This window comes from Oncorhynchus nerka, linkage group LG19 (assembly GCF_034236695.1).
Source record: "Oncorhynchus nerka isolate Pitt River linkage group LG19, Oner_Uvic_2.0, whole genome shotgun sequence".
Classification (NCBI taxonomy): Eukaryota; Metazoa; Chordata; class Actinopteri; order Salmoniformes; family Salmonidae; genus Oncorhynchus; species Oncorhynchus nerka.
The window spans coordinates 50758868-50779546 of NC_088414.1; the positions used below are offsets into that span (position 1 = coordinate 50758868).

Sequence of the window (20679 nt, forward strand, 5' to 3'; positions counted from 1 at the left end):
ATACAGTAGAAACAAGTCTATATACCATGTGAGCAAATGAGGTGAGAAAGGAGGTAAAGGCAAAAAAAGGCCATGGTGGCAAAGTAAATACAATAAAGCAAGTAAAACACTGGAATGGTAGTTTTGCAATGGAGGAATGTGCAAAGTAGAAATAAAAATAATGGGGTGCAAAGGAGCAAAATAAATTAAATACAGTTGGGAAAGAGGTAGTTGTTTGGGATAAATTATAGGTGGGCTATGTACAGGTGCAGTAATCTGTGAGCTGCTCTGACAGTTGGTGCTTAAAGCTAGTGAGGGAGATAAGTGTTTCCAGTTTCAGAGATTGAGTCAATTGGAGGTGTACCTGTGGATGTATTTCAAGGCCGACCTTCAAATTCAGTGCCTCTTTGCTTGGCATCATGGGAAAATCAAAAGAAATCAGACAAGACCTCAGAAAAGAAATTGTAGGCCCCCACAAGTCTGGGTTCCCAGAACAACAGCAAACGACCATGTGTACATGCTTGATGAAACAGGTACAAAAGTATCTATATCCATAGTAAAACGAGTCCTATATTGACATGACCTGAAAGGCCACTCAGCAAGTGTAACAGTATAACTTTAGACCGTCCCCTCGCCCATACCCTGGCGCGAACCAGGGACCCTCTGCACACATCAACAACAGTCACCCACGAAGCATCGTTACCCGTCGCTCCACAAAAGCCGCGGCCCTTGCAGAGCAAGGGGAACTACTACTTCAAGGTCTCAGAACAAGTGACGTCACCGATTGAAACGCTATTTAGCGCGCACCGCTAACTAAGCTAGCCGTTTCACATCCGTTACACTCACCCCCCTTTTGACCTTCCTCCTTTTCCGCAGCAACCAGTGATCCGGCTCACGGCACCAATGTAACAGTATAACTTTAGACCGTCCCCTCGCCCATACCCGGGCGCGAACCAGGGACCCTCTGCACACATCAACAACAGACACCCATGAAGCATCGTTACCCATCGCTCCACAAATGCCGCGGCTCTTGCAGAGCAAGGGGAACTAATTACTTCAAGGTCTCAGAGCAAGTGACGTCACCGATTGAAACTCTATTTAGCGCGCACCGCTAACTAAGATAGCCGTTTCACATCCGTTACACAAGGAAGAAGCCACTGCTCCAAAACCACCATAAAAAAAGCAGACTACGGTTTGCAACTGCACATGGGGACAAAGATCATACTTTTGGAGAAATTTCCTCTGGTCTGATCAGTCGGGAAGTTAAAGTTTGGTCGCAAATGGGTCTTCCAAATGGACAATGACCCCAAGCAAAGTTGTTGCAAAATGCCTTAAGGGCAACAAAGTCAAGGTATTGGAGTGGCCACAAAGCCCTGAACTCGATCCCATAGAAAATTTGTGGGCAGAACTGAAAAAGCGTGTGCGAACAAGGAGGCCTACAAACCTGACTCAGTTACAGCAGCTCTGTCAGGAGGAATGTGCCAAAATTCACCCAAGTTATTGTGGGAAGTTTGTGGAAGGCTTCCCGAAATGTTTGATCCAAGTTAAACCATTTAAAGGCAATGCTACCAAATACTAATTGAGTGTATGTAAACTTCTGATCCACTGGGAATGTAATGAAAATTAAAGCTGAAATCAATTATTCTCTCTACTATTATTCTGACATTTCACATTCTTAAAATAAAGTGGTGATTCATCAGAGAAAATGACTTTACCCCAGTCCTCAGCAGTCCAATCCCTGTACCTTTTACAGAATATCAGTCTGTCTCTGATGTTTTTCCTGGAGAAAAAAGTTTGGTCGCTTCTTTGCTGCCCTTCTTGACACCAGGCCATCCTCCAAAAGGCTTTGCCTCACTGTGCGTGTAGATGCACTCACACCTGCCTGCTGCCATCCCTGAGCAGCTCTACTGGTGGTGCCCCGATCCTGCAGCTGAATCAACTTTAGGAGACAGTCCTGGCGCTTGCTGGACTTTCTTGGGCACCCTGAAGCCTTCTTCACAACAATTGAACCGCTCTCCTTGAAATTCTTGATGATCCGATAAATGGTTGATTTAGGTGCAATATTACTGGCAGCAATATCCTTGCCTGTGAAGCCCTTTTTGTGCAAAGCAATGATGATGGCACATGTTTCCTTGCAGTTAACCATGGTTGACAGAGGAAGAAAAATTAAAATTCCAGTCTGTTATTCGAACTCAATCAGCATGACAGAGTGATCTCCAGCCATGTCCTCGTCAACACCGACACCTGTGTTAACGAGAGAATCACTGACATGATGTCAGCTGGTCCTTTTGTGGCAGGTCTGAAATGCAGTAGAAATGTTTTATTGGGATTCAGTTCATTTGCATGGCAAATGGGACTTTACAATGAATTGCAATTCATCTGATCACTCTTCCATGTAGTCATGGCTCTATGTAGTACTGTGTGCCTCCCATAGTCTGTTCTGGACTTGGGGATTGTGAAGAGACCTCTTGTGGCATGTCTTGTGGGGTATGCATGGGTGTCCGAGCTGTGTGCCAGTAGTTTAGACAGACAGCTTGGTGCATTCAACATTCAACACCTCTCACAAATAAAAGTAGTGATGAAGTCAATCTCTCCTCCACTTTCAGCCAGGAGAGATTGACATGCATATTATTAATGTTAGCTCTCTGTGTACATCCAAGGGCCAGCCATGCTGCCCTTTTCTGAGCCAATTGCATTTTTCCCAAGTCCTTTTTTGTGGCACCTGACCACACGACTGAACAGTAGTCGAGGTGCAACAAAACTAGGGCCTGTAAGACCTGCCTTGTTGATAGTGCTGTTAAGAAGGTAGAGCAGTGCTTTATTATGGACAGACTTCTCCCCATCTTAGCTACTACTGCATCAATATATTTTGACCAGGACAATCTAGGATCTCAACTTGCCCAATTTCCCCATTTTTTATTACAAGATTTAGTTGAGGTTTTGCGTTTAGTGAGTGTTTTGTTCCATATACAATGCTTTTAGTTTTAGAAATATTTAGGGATAACTTTATCCTTGCCACCCACTGTAGTAGCTGACGTGTATAGTGTTGAATCATCCACATACATAGACACACTGGCTTTACTCAAAGTCAGAGGCATGTCGTTAGTAAAGATTGAAAAAAGCAAGGGGCCTAAACAGCTACCCTAGGGAATTCCTGATTCTAACTGGATTATATTTGATAGGATTCCATTAAAGAACACCATCTGTGTTCTGTTAGACAAGTAACTCTTTATCCACATTATAGCAGGGGGTGTAAAGCCATAACACCCTCTGTGTTCTGTTAGACAGGTAACTCTTTATCCATATTATAGCAGGCGGTGTAAAGCCATAACACCCTCTGTGTTCTGTTAGACAGGTAACTCTTTATCCACATTATAGAAGGGGGTGTAAAGCCATAACACCTACGTTTTTCCAGCAGCAGACTATGATCAATAATGTCAAAAGCCACACTGAAGTCTAACAAGACATCCCCCCCCCCCACAATTATTTAATCAACAATTCTCTCAGCCAATCATCAGTCATTTGTGTAAGTGCTGTGCTTGTTGAGTGTTCTTCTCCTATAAGCTGAAAGTCTGTTGTCAATTTGTTTACTGTAAAATAGTATTGTATCTGGTCAAACACAATTTTTTCCAGAAGTTTACTAAGAGTTGGTAACAGGCTGATTGGTTGGCTATTTGAGCCAGTAAAGGAGCTTTACTATTCTTGGGTAGCAGAATGACTTTAGCTTCCCTCCAGGCCTGAGGGCCACACACTCTATTAGGCTTAAATTGAAGATGTGGCAAATAGGAGTGTCAATTTCGTCTGCTATTATCCTTAGTAATTTTCCATCCAGATTGTCAGACCCTGGTGGCTTGTCATTGTTGATAGACAACAATAATGTTTTCACCTCTTCCACACGGACTTTGCAGAATTCAAAAGTACATTCTTGTCTTTCATGATTTGGTCTGAAAAACTTGGATGTGTAAGCGTTTGTTTGTCAGCATTTGTTGCTGGCATGTCATCCCTACGTTTCCTTATCTTGCCAATGAAAACGTCATTAAAGTAGTTTGCAATATCAGTGGGCTTTGTGATGAATGAGCCATCTGATTCAATTAATTCAATAAATGAAGGAGCCGAGTTGGCTTTTTCCCCCAAAAATTTAAGTTGCCCTTTTTACAATCATTCTTTATATAATTGATTTGTTTCATAGTGTAGTTTGTTTCTTTTTATTTTGTTTAGTCACATGATTTCGCAATTTACATTTGCGTTTGCCAATCAGTTGTGCAGCAATATGTATTTGCCATTCCTTTTACCTCATCCCTCTCAACCATACAATTTTTCAATTCCTCGTCAATCCAAGGGGATTTAACAGTTTTTGCAGTCATTTTCTTAATGGGGGTGTGCTTATTAGTAACTGAAATAGTAGTTTCATAAATGTGTCAAGTGCAGCGTCTGGTTTCTCCTCCACAGACCAGCAAATATTCTTTACATCATCAACATATGAATCACTACAAAACATATTGTATGACCTCTTATTCACTATAATAGGCCCAGCGTTTGGAACTTAGGTTTTCCTAGATATGGATATTATATTGTGATCACTACATCCAATGGATCTGGATACTGCTTTAAAGCAAATATCTGAAGCATTAATTAAGATGTGACCAATACATGTTGATGATTTCATTCCTGTGCTGGTCTCCGCAGACCAAAAAGTCAGCCACACACATGAAATGTCCCCTTTTTCTGATGGTGTGTGTGTTTCAGAGATGGCCCACTCCTACAGTAGTCCATTGCTGAGCTCGTGTGGTTCCACTAAGGTCCTCTACTTTACAGACCACTCACACACACCCTGCATGATCCACATCAACAAGAGGTACGTGTGTGTTTACCTAACTTCTAATCATAACCAATGTATCTGGGACCTTGAAATGTTTCAGAATCATCTGTATTCAAAATACATTTGCATGAACAGTAATTTAATTTGGTGAAATGGTGCTGCCACAATAAACAAGATATAATATATACAATATACAGGATATAATATATACAACAGGATATAATATATACAATAAACAGGATATAATATATACAACAGGATATAATATATACAACAGGATATAATATATACAACAGGATATAATATATACAATAAACAGGATATAATATATACAGGATATAATATATACAACAGGATATAATATATACAATAAACAGGATATAATATATACAATAAACAGGATATAATATATACAATAAACAGGATATAATATATACAACAGGATATAATATATACAACAGGATATAATATATACAATATACAGGATATAATATATACAATATACAGGATATAATATATACAACAGGATATAATATATACAATATACAGGATATAATATATACAATATACAGGATATAATATATACAACAGGATATAATATATACAATAAACAGGATATAATATATACAGGATATAATATATACAATATACAGGATATAATATATACAATATACAGGATATAATATATACAGGATATAATATATACAACAGGATATAATATATACAATATACAGGATATAATATATACAATATACAGGATATAATATATACAACAGGATATAATATATACAATAAACAGGATATAATATATACAATAAACAGGATATAATATATACAATATACAGGATATAATATATACAACAGGATATAATATATACAACAGGATATAATATATACAACAGGATATAATATATACAACAGGATATAATATATACAACAGGATATAATATATACAGGATATAATATATACAATAAACAGGATATAATATATACAATAAACAGGATATAATATATACAACAGGATATAATATATACAATAAACAGGATATAATATATACAACAGGATATAATATATACAATATACAGGATATAATATATACAATAAACAGGATATAATATATACAGGATATAATATATACAACAGGATATAATATATACAACAGGATATAATATATACAATATACAGGATATAATATATACAATATACAGGATATAATATATACAATAAACAGGATATAATATATACAGGATATAATATATACAACAGGATATAATATATACAATATACAGGATATAATATATACAATATACAGGATATAATATATACAATAAACAGGATATAATATATACAATATACAGGATATAATATATACAACAGGATATAATATATACAATAAACAGGATATAATATATACAGGATATAATATATACAATAAACAGGATATAATATATACAATAAACAGGATATAATATATACAATAAACAGGATATAATATATACAATAAACAGGATATAATATATACAATAAACAGGATATAATATATACAATAAACAGGATATAATATATACAACAAACAGGATATAATATATACAACAGGATATAATATATACAATAAACAGGATATAATATATACAACAGGATATAATATATACAGGATATAATATATACAATAAACAGGATATAATATATACAATAAACAGGATATAATATATACAGGATATAATATATACAATAAACAGGATATAATATATACAACAGGATATAATATATACAACAGGATATAATATATACAATAAACAGGATATAATATATACAGGATATAATATATACAACAGGATATAATATATACAATAAACAGGATATAATATATACAGGATATAATATATACAGGATATAATATATACAATAAACAGGATATAATATATACAACAGGATATAATATATACAACAGGATATAATATATACAACAGGATATAATATATACAGGATATAATATATACAGGATATAATATATACAATAAACAGGATATAATATATACAGGATATAATATATACAATAAACAGGATATAATATATACAACAGGATATAATATATACAGGATATAATATATACAATAAACAGGATATAATATATACAATAAACAGGATATAATATATACAACAAACAGGATATAATATATACAACAGGATATAATATATACAATAAACAGGATATAATATATACAATATACAGGATATAATATATACAATATACAGGATATAATATATACAACAGGATATAATATATACAGGATATAATATATACAGGATATAATATATACAATAAACAGGATATAATATATACAGGATATAATATATACAATATACAGGATATAATATATACAACAGGATATAATATATACAATATACAGGATATAATATATACAATATACAGGATATAATATATACAATAAACAGGATATAATATATACAATAAACAGGATATAATATATACAATAAACAGGATATAATATATACAATAAACAGGATATAATATATACAATAAACAGGATATAATATATACAATATACAGGATATAATATATACAATATACAGGATATAATATATACAACAGGATATAATATATACAATAAACAGGATATAATATATACAATAAACAGGATATAATAAATACAATAAACAGGATATAATATATACAATAAACAGGATATAATATATACAATAAACAGGATATAATATATACAATAAACAGGATATAATATATACAATATACAGGATATAATATATACAGGATATAACATATACAGGATATAATATATACAACAGGATATAATATATACAGGATATAATATATACAGGATATAATATATACAGGATATAATATATACAACAGGATATAATATATACAACAGGATATAATATATACAGGATATAATATATACAGGATATAATATATACAGGATATAATATATACAACAGGATATAATATATACAGGATATAATATATACAACAGGATATAATATATACAGGATATAATATATACAATAAACAGGATATAATATATACAGGATATAATATATACAATAAACAGGATATAATATATACAGGATATAATATATACAGGATATAATATATACAGGATATAATATATACAATATAATATATACAGGATATAATATATACAACAGGATATAATATATACAATAAACAGGATATAATATATACAATAAACAGGATATAATATACAGGATATAATATATACAATATACAGGATATAATATATACAATAAACAGGATATAATATATACAATAAACAGGATATAATATATACAGGATATAATATATACAACAGGATATAATATATACAGGATATAATATATACAACAGGATATAATATATACAATAAACAGGATATAATATATACAGGATATAATATATACAATAAACAGGATATAATATATACAATAAACAGGATATAATATATACAATATAATATATACAGGATATAATATATACAATAAACAGGATATAATATATACAGGATATAATATATACAGGATATAATATATACAATAAACAGGATATAATATATACAACAGGATATAATATATACAACAGGATATAATATATACAGGATATAATATATACAGGATATAATATATACAATAAACAGGATATAATATATACAATAAACAGGATATAATATATACAGGATATAATATATACAATAAACAGGATATAATATATACAACAGGATATAATATATATACAGGATATAATATATACAATAAACAGGATATAATATATACAATATAATATATACAAACAGGATATAATATATACAACAAACAGGATATAATATATACAACAGGATATAATATATACAATAAATAGGATATAATATATACAATATACAGGATATAATATATACAATATACAGGATATAACATATACAACAGGATATAATATATACAGGATATAATATATACAGGATATAATATATACAATAAACAGGATATAATATATACAGGATATAATATATACAATAAACAGGATATAATATATACAACAGGATATAATATATACAATATACAGGATATAATATATACAATATACAGGATATAATATATACAATAAACAGGATATAATATATACAATAAACAGGATATAATATATACAATATACAGGATATAATATATACAACAGGATATAATATATACAATAAACAGGATATAATATATACAATATACAGGATATAATATATACAGGATATAATATATACAGGATATAATATATACAACAGGATATAATATATACAGGATATAATATATACAGGATATAATATATACAACAGGATATAATATATACAGGATATAATATATACAACAAACAGGATATAATATATACAATAAACAGGATATAATATATACAGGATATAATATATACAATAAACAGGATATAATATATACAGGATATAATATATACAATAAACAGGATATAATATATACAGGATATAATATATACAATAAACAGGATATAATATATACAACAGGATATAATATATACAATAAACAGGATATAATATATACAGGATATAATATATACAATAAACAGGATATAATATATACAACAGGATATAATATATACAGGATATAATATATACAATAAACAGGATATAATATATACAGGATATAATATATAGAATAAACAGGATATAATATATACAATAAACAGGATATAATATATACAGGATATAATATATACAATATAATATATACAGGATATAATATATACAATAAACAGGATATAATATATACAATAAACAGGATATAATATATACAATAAACAGGATATAATATATACAATAAACAGGATATAATATATACAATATACAGGATATAATATATACAATAAACAGGATATAATATATACAATAAACAGGATATAATATATACAACAGGATATAATATATACAGGATATAATATATACAACAGGATATAATATATACAATAAACAGGATATAATATATACAGGATATAATATATACAGGATATAATATATACAATAAACAGGATATAATATATACAACAGGATATAATATATACAATAAACAGGATATAATATATACAATAAACAGGATATAATATATACAATAAACAGGATATAATATATACAATATACAGGATATAATATATACAACAGGATATAATATATACAATATAATATATACAGGATATAATATATACAATAAACAGGATATAATATATACAGGATATAATATATACAATAAACAGGATATAATATATACAGGATATAATATATACAATAAACAGGATATAATATATACAATAAACAGGATATAATATATACAATAAACAGGATATAATATATATAATATATACAATAAACAGGATATAATATATACAATATACAGGATATAATATATATAATATATACAATAAACAGGATATAATATATATAGGATATAATATATACAATAAACAGGATATAATATACAATAAACAGGATATAATATATACAACAGGATATAATATATACAACAGGATATAATATATACAACAGGATATAATATATACAATAAACAGGATATAATATATACAATATACAGGATATAATATATACAGGATATAATATAAACAGGATATAATATATACAATATACAGGATATAATATATACAGGATATAATATATACAACAGGATATAATATATACAGGATATAATATATACAGGGATATAATATATACAATAAACAGGATATAATATATACAATATAACAGGATATAATATATACAATAAACAGGATATAATATATACAGGATATAATATATACAACAGGATATAATATATACAATAGGATATAATATATACAATAAACAGGATATAATATATACAATATAATATATACAGGATATAATATATACAATAAACAGGATATAATATATACAGGATATAATATATACAATAAACAGGATATAATATATACAACAGGATATAATATATACAGGATATAATATAAACAGGATATAATATATACAGGATATAATATATACAGGATATAATATATACAACAGGATATAATATATACAATAAACAGGATATAATATATACAATATACAGGATATAATATATACATATATAATATATACAATAAACAGGATATAATATATACAATAAATAATATATACAGGATATAATATATACAATATAATATATACAGGATATAATATATACAATAAACAGGATATAATATATACAATAAACAGGATATAATATATACAATATAATATATACAATAAACAGGATATAATATATACAATAAACAGGATATAATATATACAACAAACAGGATATAATATATACAGGATATAATATATACAATAAATACAGGATATAATACAGGATATAATATATACAACAGGATATAATATATACAGGATATAATATATACAATAAACAGGATATATATATATATACAATAAACAGGATATAATATATACAATATAATATATACAATATACAGGATATAATATATATACAATAAACAGGATATAATATATACAATAAACAGGATATAATATATACAACAGGATATAATATATACAATAAACAGGATATAATATATACAATAAACAGGATATAATATATACAATATACAGGATATAATATATACAATAATACAGGATATAATATATACAATAAACAGGATATAATATATACAATAAACAGGATATAATATATACAACAGGATATAATATATACAGGATATAATATATACAACAGGATATAATATATACAGGATATAATATATACAATATACAGGATATAATATATACAATAAACAGGATATAATATATACAACAGGATATAATATATACAATAAACAGGATATAATATATACAATAAACAGGATATAATATATACAATAAACAGGATATAATATATACAATAAACAGGATATAATATATACAATAAACAGGATATAATATATACAATAAACAGGATATAATATATACAACAGGATATAATATATACAATAAACAGGATATAATATATACAATAAACAGGATATAATATATACAACAGGATATAATATATACAATAAACAGGATATAATATATACAACAGGATATAATATATACAACAGGATATAATATATACAATATACAGGATATAATATATACAATAAACAGGATATAATATATACAATAAACAGGATATAATATAATATATAATATATACAACAGGATATAATATATACAACAGGATATAATATATACAATAAACAGGATATAATATATACAAACAGGATATAATATATACAATATAATATATAAGGATATAATATATACAATATATAATATACAATAAACAGGATATAATATATACAGGATATAATATAACAGGATATAATATATACAATATAATATATACAGGATATAATATATACAACAGGATATAATATATACAATAAACAGGATATAATATATACAGGATATAATATATACAGGATATAATATATACAACAGGATATAATATATACAATAAACAGGATATAATATATACAGGATATAATATATACAGGATATAATATATACAGGATATAATATATACAGGATATAATAATATATATATAATATATACAATATACAGGATATAATATATACAATAAACAGGATATAATATATACAATAAACAGGATATAATATATACAACAGGATATAATATATACAGGATATAATATATACAGGATATAATATATACAGGATATAATATATAAACAGGATATAATATATACAATAAACAGGATATAATATATACAATAAACAGGATATAATATATACAATATACAGGATATAATATATACAATATAACAGGATATAATATATACAATAAACAGGATATAATATATACAATAAACAGGATATAATATATACAATATACAGGATATAATATATACAATATACAGGATATAATATATACAGGATATAATATATACAATAAACAGGATATAATATATACAACAGGATATAATATATACAACAGGATATAATATATACAACAGGATATAATATATACAATAAACAGGATATAATATATACAACAGGATATAATATATACAATATACAGGATATAATATATACAATATACAGGATATAATATATATAATATATACAGGATATAATATATACAATAAACAGGATATAATATATACAATAAACAGGATATAATATATACAATATACAGGATATAATATATACAATATACAGGATATAATATATACAATATACAGGATATAATATATACAACAGGATATAATATATACAATAAACAGGATATAATATATACAACAGGATATAATATATACAACAGGATATAATATATACAATATACAGGATATAATATATACAACAAACAGGATATAATATATACAACAGGATATAATATATACAGGATATAATATATACAATATACAGGATATAATATATATCAATATAATATATACAACAGGATATAATATATACAATAAACAGGATATAATATATACAGGATATAATATATACAATAAACAGGATATAATATATACAGGATATAATATATACAGGATATAATATATACAACAGGATATAATATATACAACAGGATATAATATATACAATATACAGGATATAATATATACAACAGGATATAATATATACAACAGGATATAATATATACAATAAACAGGATATAATATATACAGGATATAATATATACAATAAACAGGATATAATATATACAGGATATAATATATACAATAAACAGGATATAATATATACAGGATATAATATATACAGGATATAATATATACAATAAACAGGATATAATATATACAGGATATAATATATACAATAAACAGGATATAATATATACAGGATATAATATATACAATAAACAGGATATAATATATACAGGATATAATATATACAATAAACAGGATATAATATATACAACAGGATATAATATATACAATAAATATAATATATACAATAAACAGGATATAATATATACAGGATATAATATATACAACAGGATATAATATATACAACAGGATATAATATATACAATAAACAGGATATAATATATACAATAGGATATAATATATACAATAAACAGGATATAATATATACAACAGGATATAATATATACAATAAACAGGATATAATATATACAATATAATATATACAATAAACAGGATATAATATATACAATAAACAGGATATAATATATACAGGATATAATATATACAATAAACAGGATATAATATATACAATAAACAGGATATAATATATACAATAAACAGGATATAATATATACAATATACAGGATATAATATATACAATATACTGGATATAATATATACAGGATATAATATATACAACAGGATATAATATATACAATAAACAGGATATAATATATACAACATACAGGATATAATATATACAATATACAGGATATAATATATACAATATACAGGATATAATATATACAGGATATAATATATACAATATACAGGATATAATATATACAGGATATAATATATACAATATACAGGATATAATATATACAATAAACAGGATATAATATATACAATAAACAGGATATAATATATACAATATACAGGATATAATATATACAACATACAGGATATAATATATACAATATACAGGATATAATATATACAACAGGATATAATATATACAATAAACAGGATATAATATATACAGGATATAATATATACAATAAACAGGATATAATATATACAACAGGATATAATATATACAACAGGATATAATATATACAACAGGATATAATATATACAACAGGATATAATATATACAATATACAGGATATAATATATACAATATACAGGATATAATATATACAATATAATATATACAGGATATAATATATACAATAAACAGGATATAATATATACAATAAACAGGATATAATATATTCAATATAATATATACAGGATATAATGTATACAGGATATAATATAAACAGGATATAATATATACAGGATATAATATATACAATAAACAGGATATAATATATACAGGATATAATATATACAATAAACAGGATATAATATATACAACAGGATATAATATATACAATATACAGGATATAATATATACAATAAACAGGATATAATATATACAATAAACAGGATATAATATATACAATAAACAGGATATAATATATACAACAGGATATAATATATACAATAAACAGGATATAATATATACAACAGGATATAATATATACAATAAACAGGATATAATATATACAATAAACAGGATATAATATATACAGGATATAATATATACAACAGGATATAATATATACAATAAACAGGATATAATATATACAATATACAGGATATAATATATACAGGATATAATATATACAACAGGATATAATATATACAACAGGATATAATATATACAGGATATAATATATACAATAAACAGGATATAATATATACAATATACAGGATATAATATATACAGGATATAATATATACAACAGGATATAATATATACAACAGGATATAATATATACAGGATATAATATATACAATATACAGGATATAATATATACAGGATATAATATATACAATATACAGGATATAATATATACAACAGGATATAATATATACAATAAACAGGATAGAATATATACAATAAACAGGATATAATATATACAATATACAGGATATAATATATACAATAAACAGGATATAATATATACATATCTAGACGCAGAATCCACATGTAATGAATGTCCCAGGAGACTAAGGCCTTCCTCCAGAGCCTTCAGAATCCACATGTAATGAATGTCCCAGGAGACTAAGTCCTTCCTCCAGAGCCTTCAGAATCCACATGTAATGAATGTCCCAGGAGACTAAGGCCTTCCTCCAGAGCCTTCAGAATCCACATGTAATGAATGTCCCAGGAGACTAAGGCCTTCCTCCAGAGCCTTCAGAAAGTATGTTCACCTTTTCCATATTGTTGTATTACATCTGAATTTAAAACGGTTTAAATTGAGATTTTGTGTCACTGGCCTACACACAATATCCCATAATGTTAAAGTGGATTTTAAAAAATTAAAAAAACATTTTTTACAAATGATGTAAAAATGAAAAGCTGAAATCTCTTGGGTCAATAAGTATTCAACTCCTTTATTATCTCAAGCCTGAATATGTTCAGGAGTAAGCATTTACTTAACACGTCACATAATAAGTTGCATGAAACTGAAAATGGATCGACAACATTGTAGTTACTCCACAATACTAACCTAAATGACAGATTGAAAAAGGAAGTCTATACAGATTAAAAATATTCCAAAACATGCATCCTGTTTGCAACAAGGCACTAAAGTAAAACTGCAAAAAGTGTGGCAAAGGAATTAACTTTATGTCCTGAATACAAAGCGTTATCTTTGGGGCAAATCCAACACGTCACTGAGTACCACTTCATATTTTCGCCACTGAGTATCACTTCATATGGTGGTGGCTGTATCATGTTATGGGTATGCTTGTCATTTGCAATGACTAGGGAGTTTTGTAATAATACAAATAAATGGTATAGAACTAAGCACGTGCCAAATCCTAGAAGAAAACCTGATTCAGTCTACCTTCCAACAGACACTGGGAAATGAATTCACCTTTCAGCGGGACAATAACCTAAAACAAGGCCACATCTACACTGGCGGACATTGAATGTCCCAGAGTGGCCGAGTTACAGTTTTTACATAAATCGTCTTAAAAATCTATGGCAAGACTTGAAAATGGCTGTCTAGCAATGATCAACAACCAACTTGAAAGAACTTGAACAATTTAAAAATGATACATGTGCAGATATTGTACAATCCAGGTTTGCAAAGCTCTTAGAGACTTACCCAGAAAGACTCACAGCTGTAATCGCTGCCAAAGGTGATCCTATCACTCAGGGGTGTGAATACTTACGTAAATAAGATGTATGTATTTCATTTTACAATACATTTGCAAACATTTCTAAAAACATATTTTCACTTTGTGTGAGAGATGTTTTATTTATTTAATCCATTTTGAATTGAGACTAACAACAAAATGTGAAGTAAGTCAAGGGGTATGAATACTCTCTGAAGGCACTGGAGACTATTCACATACAGCCATACAGTATGTAGAGATTAATATTAAACGAAACAAAAACAATGACAGGATCATGTGCAACGGAGGAACTATAAAACAATGACAGGATCATGTGCAACGGAGGAACTATAAAATAATGACAGGATCATGTGCAACGGAGGAACTATAAAACAATGACAGGATCATGTGCAACGGAGGAACTATAAAATGTCAAGAGTCAGGATGATCATGTAGGTGAGAAGATTATTGGAAACATTTGATGTGTGTTAGGTTGGGGAAAGTCACTCTGAGAGATGTGAAGACTGCAGTAGACAGAGATGACAACTACAGATTCCACTTCAAAGCCCTCGACCCCGAGTTTGGTACCGTCAAAGAAGAGGTGAGGAGGGAAGGAGAAACGAGAGATGAGGGAGAGTAAAGCAAGGGGAGTGAAGAGGGGAGAGGAAAGGAGAAGAGGGGGTTGACAAGTGGAGAGGGGAGGAGAGGAGGGGCAGAGGACAGGAGGGGGGGTGGAAGGAGGGGTAGAGGACAGGAGGGGAAGGAGAGGAGGGGGCAGAGAGGAGAGAAGGGGCAGAGGACAGGAGGGGGGGCGGAGAGGAGGGAAGGGGGAGGAGGGGTAGAGGACAGGAGGGGGCGGAGAGGAGGGGCGGGGAGGAGAGGAGGGGTAGAGGACAGGAGGGGGCGGAGAGGAGGGGAGGAGAGGAGGGGTAGAGGACAGAAGGGGGCGGAGAGGGGGGCAAAGGACAGAGGGGGCGGAGAGGAGGGGCGGGGCGGAGGAGGAGGGGTAGAGGACAGGAGGGGGGGGGAGGAGAGAAGGGGTGGGGGAGGAGAGAAGGGGCAGAGGACAGGAGGGGTGGGGGAGGAGAGGAGGGGTAGAGGACAGGAGGGGCGGGGGAGGAGAGGAGGGTTAGAGGACAGGAGCGGTGGGGGAGGAGAGGAGGGGTAGAGGACAGGAGGGGCGGGGGAGGAGAGGAGGGTTAGAGGACAGGAGGGGCGGGGAGGAGAGGAGGGGGCGGAGAGGAGGGGCGGGGGAGGAGAGGAGGGGGAGGAGAGGAGGGGCAGAGGACAGGAGGGGAGGAGAGGAGGGGTAGAGGACAGGAGGGGAGGGGGAGGAGAGAAGGGGCAGAGGACAGGAGGGGAGGAGAGAAGGGGGAGGAGAGGAGAGAAGGGTTAGAAGGAGGGAGGGGTCTGGTGATCTATACCTGAATACAGTCACACTTGATATTTTGTGTGTGTGTGTATATATAGGTATTTGAAGACGAGGCGTTGGTTCCAGGCTGGGAGGGGAAGATAGTGGCCTGGGTGGAGGAGGACAACGGAGAGGAGAGGTACGCATTCAAACACATACACACACACTTCTCCGTCATTGTTCAGTCTGTCATTGTTCTTTACTTTTCCACAGGATTAAAGGACCTAGCTGCTGAGGAACTAGAGGACCTAGCTGCTGAGGAACTGAAGGGAACTAGCTGCTGAGGAACTGAAGGGAACTAGCTGCTGAGGAACTAGAGGACCTAGCTGCTGAGGAACTGAAGGGACCTAGCTGCTGAGGAACTAAAGGACCTAGCTGCTGAGGAACTGAAGGGAACTAGCTGCTGAGGAACTAGAGGACCTAGCTGCTGAGGAACTGAAGGGAACTAGCTGCTGAGGAACTGAAGGGAACCTAGCTGCTGAGGAACTGAAGGGAACTAGCTGCTGAGGAACTGAAGGGAACTAGCTGCTGAGGAACTGAAGGGAACTAGCTGCTGAGGAACTGAAGGGAACTAGCTGCTGAGGAACTAGAGGACCTAGCTGCTGAGGAACTAAAGGACCTAGCTGCTGAGGAACTAGAGGACCTAGCTGCTGAGGAACTAAAGGACCTAGCTGCTGAGGAACTAGAGGACCTAGCTGCTGAGGAACTGAAGGTCCTAGCTGCTGAGGAACTAGAGGAACTAGCTGCTGAGGAACTAGAGGGCCTAGCTGCTGAGGAACTAGAGGACCTAGCTGCTGAGGAACTGAAGGGAACTAGCTGCTGAGGAACTGAAGGTCCTAACTGCTGAGGAACTGAAGGGAACTAGCTGCTGAGGAACTGAAGGGAACTAGCTGCTGAGGAACTAGAGGACCTAGCTGCTGAGGAACTGAAGGGAACTAGCTGCTGAGGAACTGAAGGGAACTAGCTGCTGAGGAACTGAAGGTCCTAGCTGCTGAGGAACTGAAGGGAACTAGCTGCTGAGGAACTGAAGGGAACTAGCTGCTGAGGAACTAAAGGACCTAGCTGCTGAGGAACTGAAGGGAACTAGCTGCTGAGGAACTGAAGGGAACTACCTGCTGAGGAACTGACGGGAACTAGCTGCTGAGGAACTAGAGGACCTAGCTGCTGAGGAACTGAAGGGAACTAGCTGCTGAGGAACTGAAGGGAACTAGCTGCTGAGGAACTGAAGGGAACTAGCTGCTGAGGAACTGACGGGAACTAGCTGCTGAGGAACTAGAGGACCTAGCTGCTGAGGAACTGAAGGGAACTAGCTGCTGAGGAACTGAAGGGAACTAGCTGCTGAGGAACTAGAGGACCTAGCTGCTGAGGAACTGAAGGGAACTAGCTGCTGAGGAACTGAAGGGAACTAGCTGCTGAGGAACTGAAGGTCCTAGCTGCTGAGGAACTAAAGGACCTAGCTGCTGAGGAACTAGAGGACCTAGCTGCTGAGGAACTGAAGGACCTAGCTGCTGAGGAACTGAAGGACCTAGCTGCTGAGGAACTAAAGGACCTAGCTGCTGAGGAACTGAAGGACCTACAGTTGAAGTTGGAAGTTTACATACACTTAGGTTGGAGTCATTAAAACTCGTTTTTCAACCACTCCACACATTTATTGTTAACAAACTATGGTTTTGGCAAATATACTTTGTGCATTGACACAAGTAATGTTTCCAGCAATTGTTTACAGACAGATTATTTCACTTATAATTCACTGTATCACAATTCCAGTGGGTCAGAAGTTTACATAAACTAAGTTCACTGTGCCTTTAAACAGCTTGGAAAATTCCAGAAAATGCACCTCCAATTGACTCAAATGATGTCAATTAGCCTATCAGAAGCTTCTAAAGCCATGACATCATTTGAGTCAATTGGAGGTGTACGTGTGGATGTATTTCAAGGCCTACCTTCAAACTCAGTGCCTCTTTGCTTGACATCATGGGAAAATCAAAAGAAATCAGCCAATACCTCAGAAAAAAATTGTAGTCCTCCACAAGTCTGGTTCATCCTTGGGAGCAATTTCCAGACGCCTGAAGGTACCATGTTCATCTGTACAAACAATAGTATGCAAGTATAAACACCATTGGACCACACAGCTGTCATACTGCTCAGGTAGGAGACGCGTTCTGTCTCCTAGAGATGAACATACTTTGGTGCGAAAAGTGCAAATCAATCCCAGAACAGCAGCAAAGCACCTTGTGAAGATGCTGGAGGAAACAGGTACCAAAGCATCTATATCCACAGTAAAACGAGTCCTATATCGCCGCTCAGCAAGGAAGAAGCCACTGCACAAAAACAGCCATAAAAAAGCCAGACTACGGTTTGCAACTGCACATGGGGACAAAGATCGTACTTTTTGGAGAAATGTCCATTGGTCTGATAAAACAACAATAGAACTGTTTGGCCATAATGACCATCGTTATGTTTGGAGGAAAAAGGGGGACGCTTGCAAG

General features: G+C 31.0%; 1 protein-coding gene across 1 annotated transcript in view; it reads left to right on the forward strand.

Moving 5' to 3' along the window:
* LOC115125678 (dixin-A-like) overlaps positions 1 to 18587 on the forward strand; it is a 98696-nt gene extending 80109 nt beyond the window's left edge. Inside the window, exons 17-20 of the mRNA XM_065005069.1 lie at positions 4726 to 4834; positions 17272 to 17380; positions 18250 to 18329; positions 18404 to 18587. Of these exons, the coding sequence (XP_064861141.1) occupies positions 4726 to 4834; positions 17272 to 17380; positions 18250 to 18329; positions 18404 to 18425 (320 nt within the window). The 3' untranslated portion in view covers positions 18426 to 18587. The remainder of the gene's footprint in view (positions 1 to 4725; positions 4835 to 17271; positions 17381 to 18249; positions 18330 to 18403) is intronic.
* The last annotated feature ends 2092 nt before the right edge of the window (positions 18588 to 20679 follow it).